The following is a 13,197-nucleotide window of genomic DNA, read 5'->3' as shown; positions in this document are numbered from 1 at the left end:
TGTCATGACATTTTAATGTCGCACGTGCCAGAAAATGGCAACTTTGATTAATGAGCAAGTTATTGCTTCAGTGCTGCTGCTCAGATACAGGCAGGTGCAAGTTTACAACATGAGTGAAAACAAAGCATTCAGATCAGCAACATAATCTGCTGTGCATCAGCAATCCTTGACAGGACGTTTCCAATGAGCCAGCTGTAATAACTACTGTTTTAAACTTGCAAAACATCATAATTCTGTGTCATGTCTTTTTTTAAATGAAGTTGAAGGTTAAATTTATTTACTTTGTATCTCTGAAAAGCTAAAGGTTTGGGCACATGCATGATTATGGGCACTAAGCTTCCATCTAGCAGATAAGCCATTACAACTGTGTCTGTATGCTGGATGTATGCCCATATTCTTTGTCTTCGAAGCATCTAAAGCTTCTTCTCCTAACAAAGATCTCTAACCTAAATTACTAATCTGTTCTCAAAGACAAGCCTGACATACAATGATGCTGCAGCTTAAGAAACAACATTTGGATATCTCCACCCAGCCTTGCTGCTTAGTGGTGGGGGAGGATGCAGAGCCCAACACATGCCCAGACCATTTTCTCACATCTTACACTGCCAGTAAAGGCAGATGTGAGCTCAGCTACCTGTATGTGAGCTGAAGCCCAGGCACAAAGTTCTTGCAACTCTGCTATGGGGGAAAGATTTCAGCAGGTAAGTAATGAACAGCAGAAGGACTGCAGTATTATAAACTGCAAAAAAAAGAATTCACTTTAGGTGGATTAGCACCTAAATTTAATTTAATCAGTTTAATTTATGGAAGTAGGCAGCAAATAGAAAATTTCAGCATCTTAATTTCAGTATTTCATAAGCATTCCCTAGATGCATTCAGGGGAAGGTCCTCAATATCCAAGTCAGTTCTAGTTGTTGATTATCATACAGAAATCAGGTACTTCCTCAATGAAACATGCATGTAGACATCAAATCTTAACAAATGCAAGATAAAGCAGCAACAACTCTACTGATTAAAGATATTCAGCCTTAGCAGTTATGGGGTACTATTGCTTTTGATTCCTTCAAAGGTTGCCTGCAAATAAAGCTGGGTTAGGAGGGGTTTCAGGTCAACTGGGAGAGGAAAATGGCAAAACCAACAGTAGAACAAGTCAGACAGCAAAACAGGACTCACAGTAAAATGAACTGAAAGAGAAGCCCACGTCTTCTCTGAGCCTGAAGAATTTAATGCTGGCTCTGATTGCACAGGCCACTGAACTAACTTCTGTTCGCTGGCTTAGTGTCTATGCTGAAAATAACTGCTGGAATAGAGATAAAAATATAGACTGGATGTAACAGCATTACCTCATTCATCTCTTCTATATTGGTAATCATGACAATGATGGGAGAACGCTCCTGCCATACCATTCTCCAGAAGTCAGTGACAGTATTAACTATCGGTCCCTGAGTAGCAATATATACCTTTTCCTCTCCTCCATAGCCCTGCCAACAAAAGAACATGAGATCAGTTTAACAGGGATGTCTACCATAACCTTGAAGGTTCACTCTTAAAAAAACAGAGAGCTATCCTGGATGAAATGCTGACTCCATGGCACCAGCTCTCCTCTCCATCTCTCTCCTGCACACATGTACATGGAGCAAAGGCACAGTACAGACTCACATAATTCCAGCAAAGAGCGTCCAATAGCCTTGAGGTGCCTCTGGCTAGGTCATGAGCCTTATTCAGGCTGATTATCCAGTGCCTTGGTTAGGCTAGTTGACAAGGAATTTTGCATCAAGAACTGCAGAAGTATGTTTCTGTCTGGTCTGAATATGTACAGGTGCACTTTGAGATTTGGGTTTCAGCTAATGTAAGCAGGAGAGAAGAGCAATCAGATCAGCTAGGATGCCTTTAAAAGCCAGTGCGTGTTGCAATTCTGTTTATATTAACAGTGGCTGATAGAGACTGAGCTATGGAGCTCTTACCCTGATGTAGTTAGCATTGATGTAAGAGCTGAGGGAGTCATCCTGATCAGCTGAGGTAAGGCACACTCTGCTGTGAGGATCTGAAAGGTGTAAGAAGATAAGGAATAGTTTATCAGAGGAAGGAGACACACAAAATTATTTAGCAGAGCAAGACATTTACACACATTCATGGCCATCACAGCAGATGTAAGTGGCCTTAGAAAACCCCCTTGTTAAGACCATTAAAAAAGGGAAAGGATGGTTGCGGTCATTTGCAGCCTTCTGAGAGTTTCACCTACTCTCTGAAGCCTGCCTTAATTGGTCCTGAGTCAGTGTCTCAGCATGACTCTGGAAAAGCAGTTTTCTGCTACAGGAAATTATTTCTCAATCTGTTAGGTCAACAAACTCATTCTGGCTTCAAAGACATTAGAATATTGTTTGTGAAATGATAGCAAAGAGCTTTTCTACCAAAACATGAACATGCATTTCTTGCATCCAGGCAAGCCAGACGACAATAACTCCTTCCCAATTCATCTTGCAATGAACCACACTCCAAGATGTGCTATTAACAAATATAATGGTTATAGAGAAATTAAAGAATATTAACAGTCTCTTGCATTTTAAGTCTCTTCAGTACTTGAGTCTCCTTCACTGAGGCTGTTTATGAAGCATTATTCTTGTTCAAATAAAATGACAAGAGAAAACATTATTCCACTTAAGAAGTTCAGTCCAATTCCTACTGAAGTCAATGGCTGTTTCACTGATTTTAATGGGACATGACACAGGCCCACATTCATCCACTTTGACCAGTGCTACCCAGTTTGTTAACATTACAAGAAACATCCTCCTGACAGAGGCCTCAGCAAACAGCAACAGTGTATATAACCAAGATAATATTCAAAACAAACCACAGGTGCCTTTTTCATAAAAATCTTCAGCTGCCTTAGAAAGCAGAATAAAATAAAATTTATGCAAAAATTGTGCTTTACCCAATATCATATTAAGGACAAAGTACACCTTAATTTTTACAGTGCTACAAACACAGAGTCAGCATGAAATGCTGTCCTCACACAGACCAGATTCATGTTTCCTGGGATCTTTGGCTTTGAAGCATAAAGAGAATGCTTCGGTGTCCTTTCTATCCCTCTTTACTGCCAGCACCAAGCCCTGTGAAATGGAGGCAGTGGGATAAATGTGAGCACTCAGCCCTCTCCTTTCCTCAGCAATATCAAGCCATCCTGTGGCCACAGTCAGGGACAAAGTTGCTAAAAGTTCATTTGGGAAAAAAAAAAGCTCAGATCATAATAAGGCCAGAATAAAGTTGTTAACCTTTAGAGAGATGGCTGGGGAAAAGCAGTTATCTGAGATGAACAGGTCAAAGTGACAACAGTGGCTGCTGGCAGACACCCATATGGCTGAGATGAAGAGATACCAAATTCAGAATATACAGATTACTGGCACCTCGGGCATCTGAAATCAATATCCACTTTTGCAATGTTCCCACTGCAGCAAAATCAGTGAATTAATACTTGAACGAATCACCTCAACCATTAGCACAGCAACAGTGAAAGGCTGTTAAATGCTTTTGCACTTCTGGTCTGAGGTAGAGTACAAAGTCATCAAAAGAATTTCACACATCAGGCTGCAGTTGCTGGAGTTTGAAGACACTAAAATAACCTTTTTAAAAATCATTTGATTCATTGACTGTTAGGTATAGTTGACAACATTTTTTACTTTACTGCACTTATATTTATTAACTTGACATTGAACCTTTTGGATTTTGCAGAAGACTACTGTAGTGATGGTACCATCTTCCAAAAACAGCTTAGAGGAGAAAAAAAAAAAGGCATGGCATCCAATCGTATCACTTTTCAAAGTATCTTAAAGCATGAGAGAGGGGAAATGATAACGCTTGTAAAAATTTGTACAAAAATGTTTCTGAAAACTCCTACCCGTGCCTACAAGTAAAACTAGTGTAATAGAAAAGAAAAATACTTTTCTGTGTCATCTTAATGCCACCAGGCCAGTTCCCAATATTCCCAGTCTGCATTTGAAAAAAACATCAGTCAGGAAAATAACGCTGCTAGAATTTGGTCTTTCAAAAGAAATTTAATCAAAGGAATCACTAAGTAACATCTTAGTAAACCAAGTTCTTGGGTACAACTTTTAATCAGCACCAAATGATGCAATTCTAATAACAAAAAAAACTACATTTCCCTAAGGATCAGCAGCATTTTGGTTCTTCATGCTCTGTATCTCTTTGGAAATATGATTTATGCTTTGAAGTCATGCTGCTGCTCCATAAACATGGCTTTTGGACAATACATTGTGGTGACAGTACACTTCCTCCACTATGGAAAGGAAAATGCAAAGCCCTCCAGCATGTGGAATAAACCACCCTGCCTCAGCAACTTAAAAAGCAGAAACTTACTTGGGAGAATTGTTTTGTAGCGGTTCTTACGCACTAAGCCTGGAATATCATATTCCTTTGGATCAACAAAGTTCATTGGAATTTCCTGTTAAAAAAAAGAGAAGAACAAAAAATCCACGAAAACATAAGAGACAGTCTGTAGTATTATTAGATTCACAGGAGGCATAAAAACCCCAAGTCCATTATGTCCTGCCTGCGAGGGAGGCAAAGTGATGAAGTCAGCTGGGACACATTGTACAGTACCTCTAGCAACGTACCATCAAAGTATGAATGATGTTTCCTTTTTCTGTCACTGGCTTTCTTTTCTGAAATCTTTCATGTGAAAACGCTCCTAGTGACTAATTCATTGAGTAACATGCATGACATATTCACTCCTAATATTATTAGAACTGAATTGCAAGTGTAGGCACAGAGCAATGCAAGAGGTGGAATGCAAGACACTGCTCCAAGAGGATGGACCATCCTTTCTGACTCATATTGCTTCCTCACAGAGGGTGGAAGTTAGTAATTTGCTGGGGACTTGCACCAGCAACAAAGTATGACACACATGATGACAGGCTGGTGTGCTGACCTGACTCCATGGGGCTGCAGGAGAGTCACTGCTTAGCTCGTTGTGCTGCCAAGCTCCATGGAAAAGGACAGCAAAGGGGTATTTGGGAATTGCCTGCGCTCTCTATCTTTGCTGATGCAAAGAACTCATGAAGATGGAGAGGCTTCCTCTTCCCCACTGCTCATCCCCTGCAACAAGGGGCTAACGCCAGGTGGGAACAAACAGGAACCTTCCAGCAGCTGGAGTAGGAAGGCAGGTGAAGAGAAGGGGTATGTTAACCAGGCTCAGCAGAGATATGGGAGGCTAACAGGAACTGGGAGGCAGAGCTGGTCATCCCAGCTGCTGCACATTGGATTTGAGAGACCACTACAGGACAGACTGGAAACAGGAATCAGGGCTGAGTAAGGCAAGTAAGGGAAATATTTAAGATGAGCAGAGCTATGGACTACAGAAAAAATAGAAATAGAAAAATAGAATTATTAAGGCCTAGCACCTCCATGTTTACTGCTAAGCCATGTCCTTAAGTGCCACATCCACATGTTTACAAACACTTTCATGGATGGTGATTCTACCACTTCCTCAGGCAGCCTGTTCCAGTGCTTCATCCTTTCAGTGAATAATTTTTTCCTAATATCCAATCTAAACCTGCCCTGGAACAACTTGAGGTCAGTTCTGGAACATTAGAAGATTATCTGCACTCCACCTCTTACAAAGCACTGAGCACACTGCTGGCTTTAACCAGAGGCAAATAAGGACAAAAATGTTTTGTTGAAGTAATTTCCTATCAATTTTGAGAACTGCATAGGAACAAAATCTTCATATTTTTTTCCATTGTTCCTTGGTATTTAGTCAACCCAAACTCTTCCTGAGCCAAGCTCCATGAGCTGTTTTTGGATCTTAAGTCATTCACTGCACAAGCAAATTCTTGGCTTGTGAAATCAACAGGACTGCTGTCTGAGTAAAAACTCTAAATCTTGTATGAATTTCAGGACTTAGCCCTATTATTGTCCTCCCTGACTTTTCTTGCAAAATGAAACAACTGCTTGCTTCATCTGGGATCTGGACTTTGAAAACCAAGTAGGTTAGACAGAATGAAAAGACACGAAGAGCTAGCTGGTGGTAACTGTTTCATAAAAAAAGAACTAGTTCACAATTTTTAATTACAGAAATGATGTTTTGATTGCACAGCATTTTGTGCTTTTTCAGTTTTCATTAAAGAATTAAAATAGCTTGGGATGGCTTGGCTGCTGGATAATTCTATGAACACCAGGAAAACTAATTCAACATCTCTCAGACAAATGAAGTGTATTTTTTCCTATATCAAACATTATTTTCTTTGCTTGAAAGCTACAGAGTAGCTCAAAGACTGGTGAAACTGTATGTGGACTAGTCCAGCAGTCAGTTCAGTCACCAAGTGAACATTCCTTCCCTAAAAGAGCAATAAATACTTTACTTAAAAGAATCAAGGCTTTCCCTACACAAAAGTTGCTTTCCTTCAACTTGTACAGCACTAAAGGAATTAAGGTCCACAGATACCTTGTGTTCTATTTTAAAATAGAAGGCCCAAGTTCTCATAAAAGGAAAAAAAAACCTGAAACTGTGCAAGGAGGGAGGACAGCAAGTGATAATCAGAGTGGACTTTCCCTTTCAGACACTTAGAGGTCACGAAGAAGACAAGCTGAAAGGGCTGTAATGTTGCAAAACATGATCTTCCTCCTGCTCTGCTGAGATTTCATGCTAAAGATAATATTTGACATGGCAGTATTAACTTCAGTAGTTTACAACTAGTAAATTATTTTTGTGCAGAGAAAACCCCAGTAATGCATACTTTCTATAGTTCCTGCTGAATGACAGAGCCACACTGTGTTTCAGGTAACCAGAGAACATTTAGATTTGGGAAGTAGCTCCACATTAAGCATTCAACAGCAAAGAGGGTGGATTAGGACTAATTTCATCACTAGGGCAGCTCCAGACACCTTTCAAGAAGTTATGCTGATAGCAAATGTAGCTTTTCTTTTGAACTCTAGTGATTTTTTTCATTGCTGTTGTTAAAAAGGTAATATACATCAGCAAAAAAAACCCCCAAAAACAAAAAAAAACCCTACCCAACCCCCCCCAAAAAACCAAAAAAAAACCCCACCCAAAAAAAAAAACCAAAACCAAAAAAAACCCCCAAAATACAAAAAACACCAAAACAAACCAAAATCTTGTGAAACAAAGACTTCTTATTGCTGTTGTTGGTTTTGCCAGAATAAATTCTCTAGTTTTTAAGTGACAATAGTGTGAAAGCTTTCACACATTGTAATTTAAAGGAATGATAAATTTGGGAATTGCATTAAATGTTTCACTGACAGAAGTGGAGTTTGCATGTACTACTTTTAGACTGTCTTCTATGGAGAGACACCATCCCATTTTTATTGATGCTCCTAGAAGAGAGAGGCCAGAACTCACAAAGAACTCTGCCTGGAGTATGAAAGGATCCAGTGCCTTCTTGTGCAGTTCCTCTTCAGTCAGGATGTTTGATGCCGTCTGGAGGTATTCTCGGGCTGACTGTTCCCGTGGGGACATGACATAGCCAAAGCCTTGCTCAGAGCAGCCTGGGGTGCACATATCCAGGGTGAGTGAAACATTTGAACCTCTCCTGCAAAACAGATCAGTCGAAGTTTGCTCACAACAGACTCATCACTGCCAGCAATGACACATGAACAACTTCAGGAAATCACCCAGTTGGTGCTGGTGGGGACATTTCGGTCACTAACTGTAAGAAAATGAGTGATGCTTCTTGTGTGGACAAGACCAGAAGACAATTTTGTACACTGAAACATTATTGGGGTAATGTCCTACCAGTTCAACTTTACTACTTTAATAGAGACATAAAAAGCCTACCAACTGCAGTGAATAATTTTTCTATCTGAAAAATGTTCTTTCCACAACTGTACATCATAAGAAGGGTAAAATGAAGGTCCCAACACTTTAACAGTCACATTATAAACAGATACTGTTAAGTGTAGAATTTTTTGTGCTAGTTAGCCACACAACAAACCAAGGAAGTCAAAATGCCTACTATAAATAAAGTTTTAAAGCACTTCTGAGCTTCTGTTAGTCTCACATATGATAGACAAAAGTAAGATTCAAAAGCCGTCAGCGAATCTGTAAATATCTTTAACATAATAATAAAACCACATAATATGATGATTACTAGGTAAAGGTTCTAAACATTTACACAGTAAACCTATTTTTGATGAATCTCGACTCAAAAAATTTAGTTAGAGGGTGTGTGCAGGAGTGTGCAGGATCTATTAAAAACCATGTAGGCATGCAGGCATGACCAACTCACAGAGAGGACAGAAGTCATCACTTGGATCACAGGCCTTTCCTGGACTCAAGATTTTGCCCAAAAGAATTTGCAGCCAGCCTCCTGCTATGATTCACAGCCATGGGGAAATGCCACTAGTGGCAGACATGGAATCTTTAGTGACACCTTTCAGAGGATTTCACCTCACCCTCCTGTGTGCTGTTAGACAGCTACCACATTTCTCCCCCAAAACAGATGCATTCGAAAAGGATTGCTTTTGGTTCTTTCAAGGTAGAAGAGGCTACCTACATTAATAGTTCTTCAACATGAGGAAATAAGATGATTATTTCTTCTTCAGCAACATTCAATGGTGTTTGAATTTAGCTGCTGACCACCCTTTTAATTGCACAGGTGGTTAAAGAATGAGAGGGAAGGAAGATAAAAGCAGAACGGATGCCAAAGAGGCACAGGTAGGTAATTTAACACAATACCAAACAAAGGAAAAGTGACCAACGTGTAATGTAAATGAAGTTTGTCAGGGCACAGCTCAAACCTGAAATGATGTCTGTCTTCTCAAGGATGTGTATGTTGAAAACAAGTTTATATCTTAAGTGTTCACACTGTACCTAGTTTGAGAACTTCAAGCAATTGCTTCCATTGTCCCACTTCTAGTTATTTGACAGGTTTTTCACTGTAATTCATTACTTTAACCAATTGATTATTCTCCAAGCAATACTCCCCAATTCTCTTGATACAGTGAGTGTCTTTCATGTAGGCTAGCAGTCACCTGAGGAGAAATGTCATCTCTTTAAAGTGACAGAAATGGAATGAAATAGGGACAGTGATGAACACAAATGTTCGACTCACATATTTCAAGCCCAATTTTGCCTATAATTAAAAACCAACAAAGCAGCAGCTTCAGGGACAAGCCTCAGAGGTTACTGTGATCACATATAAAGGTAGAATAAAACAATAAAAGGTATAAAATTTTAGGACAATGTTATAACAAACCATAAAGCAATAAAAACATTCTAAACCCACAAGAGTACAAATTGAAAGCCTCTTCTGTAACACTCCTTTTTACTGTGTCCTGAGGAGCTTTGGAAAATTAGCATTGTATTCTTAAAATCTAAGTTCTGGCCTTTGTTTTAAGCTTTACAGATGGAAATTAACTAAGGTTAGCACTCTAATTAAGCTTGAAAACTGAGAAATAAAGAAAGGTAATACTTTGCTATGCTGGGCCCCCCAGTAACTTCATTCTTATTCATAACATCGTCACTTTAGCAGAATTTCTTCACAGGAATTCTATCATCAAGACCTTTGTTCTGTTTCACTAAGACAACTGAAAGGACACAAAACAGAAAAATATTTTCCTTTAATCTTGAAACTGCCCTTTCCCAGCTGTGAACTTCTCTGAGAAGCTCCTCACTTGCCCAAGAAACTCCTCTTTTCAAGTTGCCCTTAAGGTTCAGGCAGTGAACACCAGCTCACCTCGAAGTTTCATTACTGGGTTCATTTGAATAATTTATTTCCTTCTGGATTAACTCATTTATATAATGAATGCTAAAGACTATCCCTTTTTCTATAGTTTGCTTTTGAAGAAAAAACTAGTCCTCCAATATGAGTGACAGGGGAAAAAAAATATCAATGAGACCCCCCTCTTTCAAAGGTAAAAGCTTTTACTGCTCTATAGGGGATTTCATGCAATGCAATTGCTGTCTTGATGAATGGTGAAAGACTGATCAAACACAAATAGATGTATTCAATGGAAAGAAATTATGCTTTAGAACAGCACTTGTTGACAGCTATCCAGAAACTGTGTGCTGTTTAACTAACATGCTTGTACTTATGACTGGACTGAAAACAGGACAGGAAGTAAAGCAGACTTCACAACCACATTTGAAAGTGACATTCACAAAGGCAATAAAGCTTCCTACCAGGCACAGAACTCCTAAACCCACAAAATCTGGGAGCAGACTTTTCCCTATTAGTGACATCTACCCTACCTTTCTTGCAAGCCCATGGATTTAACCGTCAGAGTAGCTGGGTCTGTCTCTGGTTTAATGTCCATTACGCAGTCAAACACTGGAGTCTCTGGTACGGGATCCAGATCTAGGAAGTCATCTTCATTTTTATCCTCTGTCCACTCTGAGTATGTGAAGGAAGGCTGCCGGCTCACAGACTGGCGTCTGTCCTCTTGCAGCAGGAAGGGAGGGTCTGGTGGGGCTCTGAGGAGGTGCCAAAACTGGAAGAAACAAACATTTAAACAAGTTTCTGCTTGTAGCCAGCCCTTCCACATAGCCTAGGGCATGGGTCTTTAGGGCAGCATTCCAGCTGTCTGTATTAGAACTGGGGAGTACTGAAGAGAACAGGAATGTTCCATGCAGGAGCGGCTTTGTGGTGTGTGTTGCAAGGATTCACATCTACCCATTCAAACCTGCTTTCAGCCACAGAGGTGTCCACTGAGCTAGCCAGGCTTAACTCAGGGATACAGGGAAGTGGAATGTGCTTGTGACCATCATATGCAAGCCAACATGATACCACTGTCCTTTTGTTCAGTTTCTTACCCTTCCCAGGCTTGTTTACAAAACAAAAATCCACTATAGTATTCTACAAATTATACCTCTCCTTATTTTATGGCTTTCCATCTGAAATTTGCATACAGCTATCTTAAGTTAATATAATTGAGCTGAACATCTTTAATAACCAGGCACTGTACCCTGAATTTATACATAAACGCATCATTTTTTGAAGAAGCCTCAATTTTGATGTACCTGATCCTGGGTCTCAAAATGCCCATATGGATTATTGCCCAGAGCACAGACTGTGTTATAATCTAATTATCTGATTTGCATATGGTATAAACATTGAATAATGAATCCTGTGAAGTTTTAAGACACAACTGCAATATGAAAGTTTATATTATAAATTAACAAAAGGTTTGAAATTGCATGAATCTTAAAAATTTCCACATCATATCAGTTTGCACAGATGCTGTGATAGACTAGATGATTTGGAAATCACATCAGTAGACTTCAAATTCTCCACACAGATTTTAGTAAAAATTTCAAGCCCACCTCTGAATTCCAGGATCTGGAACCTTACACCAACTTCATCCATCTAGCATAGAACTAGGAGTAGCATCACTCAGGCTAATGCCATATAAACTATACTGAATTGTCATGCATCCTTTTGAGAATAAGAACACATTTTCCACAGTAAAAGCCTCTTCTGCCCTTTTCTTACATGGCTTTTAAATGACCAGTTGAATTTTTAAAACTGTCACTAAAAAGGTCAGATTTCTCTTCCTAGGCTACTAAAGTACATTAGGATGTCATGTAGGACAGTGTCAATTTTAACACTGGGAAAGAAGGGCTTGGTCATAAAGGCACTTCTTAAAGGAAAAAATTCCTTCAAGGTCTCTTCTAGGCAGCATGTGGCTCAAAATCAATTTTAAGTAGAGAGGGAGAGAGAGTCTCAACCAGCTGAAAAAAAGGGGAAAATAAAGAAAATTGTTTTCATGCAACAATCTGTTGTCCACCAGGCTGGGATTCTAGAAACCCTGCCTGGTTCAATCACCATTTTCAATATTCTGTCAGGGTCTATGTTATACCTTATTCTACAAATACTGATAAAAGCAGATATTTTCAAATCTGTACATTGCAAAGCAGCATGACCTCAGACATCTCAGAGGAAGGAAGGTGACAGGTAGGCAGGGAGGGACAAGGCTCATGTGCTCTCTCTAAACAGTCTCTCCTTCCTAATGTCCATGTTAGACGCAACATACTGGGCAAGATGGACCATAGGTCAGAACTCACAGGACACTTATACTCTGCAGCCCAGCAATTTATCTAGAGAGCATGGTGACACAGAGTGACATTTGTGCCTCTACTCTAGCTAGAAAAGTCTTAGCACAGACCACAGGAATACAAACCAGTGCAAACTCACCAACATGGAAACTGTTCAAAAATGTTTTTCTATACACAAATTTTAACCAACATAAAAATGGGCCAAGTATACTTTAATCTACAGCGGTATTCATGTTCACTTGCAAGGAGTTTACATTCAAAACTGTCAAAAGAGAGAGCAGAATTTTTGGTCATGGAGAGCTTTCACTTAACTTTATCTTCTGTGCTAAGAATGGGTCAGCAAGAAATGTTTTCATCCACCGAGAAATAGCTGAATATCCAAAAAATCACACTTCCGCTACTCAGACTTTCAGCCCAGAATGTTTTGCTGCAAATTTATCTGGAATTCATACAGTTCTTGACAATTCTTAGTTGACTTTTTTTTTAATATTTGCAATTACAGAATTACCAAAAGTTTATTTTTGATGACAAAATTAATCTGGATAAGGTACAGCAGCATCAAAAACCCAGAAAATTGCATAAATCTCACTAAGTTCCTTGCCTACATCAATGATCAGAATAACGGAGGCATTAACTATAATTTCTTTGCCTTGTGAATGGTTTTTAGAAAGTCCATTTTCCTGACACATTAAAAAGAAGATTTTGCCACTGTGCTGCCTCTGAGTGAACTTAAGCATGGCATATAATATGACATTACTTCCTAGCAGGGAGTGTGGCCAGCAAATCAAAGGAGGCATTCCCCTCTCCTTGACACTGAGGGAGCTGCACCTTCAATACTGTCTACAAATTTAGTTCCCCCAGTTTAAGACAGATATGGAAAAATTGGAGTCGTCCCAGCAGATGGTTTCAAAGGAGGTCAAGGGTCTAGAGTGCAGTAAAAAGGTGGAGGGAATTGGGCTTGTTCAGCCTGGCAAAGAGGAGGCTGGGGTGATCTAACAGTGACCTGCAACTACTTGAAGGGCAGCTCCAGAAATGCAGCCAGATATTTCTTGGTAGTATCAGCTGATCCCACAAGGAACAATGGCCACAAGCCTGCAGAAATTCAGCCTAGACATTTATGTTTGTGAAATTCAGGTGAGACATGAGGAAACATCTCTTCCCCAAAAGTG

At 39.6% G+C, this 13,197-nt stretch overlaps 1 protein-coding gene across 6 annotated transcripts in view; it reads right to left on the bottom strand.

Moving 5' to 3' along the window:
- PTPN5 (protein tyrosine phosphatase non-receptor type 5) overlaps nucleotides 1-13,197 on the bottom strand; it is an 85,595-nt gene that overhangs the window by 16,048 nt on the left and 56,350 nt on the right. For all 6 annotated transcript variants that reach the window (XM_053980958.1, XM_053980957.1, XM_053980956.1 and 3 more), the window contains 5 exons: nucleotides 10,226-10,464; nucleotides 7,376-7,565; nucleotides 4,375-4,459; nucleotides 1,965-2,044; nucleotides 1,344-1,481 (listed from right to left, as the gene is read on the bottom strand). In XM_053980958.1, coding sequence (XP_053836933.1) covers nucleotides 1,344-1,481; nucleotides 1,965-2,044; nucleotides 4,375-4,459; nucleotides 7,376-7,565; nucleotides 10,226-10,464 — 732 coding nt within the window. The remainder of the gene's footprint in view (nucleotides 1-1,343; nucleotides 1,482-1,964; nucleotides 2,045-4,374; nucleotides 4,460-7,375; nucleotides 7,566-10,225; nucleotides 10,465-13,197) is intronic.

The sequence above is a fragment of the Vidua macroura genome, chromosome 6 (genome assembly GCF_024509145.1).
Source record: "Vidua macroura isolate BioBank_ID:100142 chromosome 6, ASM2450914v1, whole genome shotgun sequence".
In the NCBI taxonomy this organism is placed as follows: domain Eukaryota; kingdom Metazoa; phylum Chordata; class Aves; order Passeriformes; family Viduidae; genus Vidua; species Vidua macroura.
Note: the sequence above shows the minus strand (reverse complement) of the source record. Positions and strands in the feature narration are given on the sequence as shown.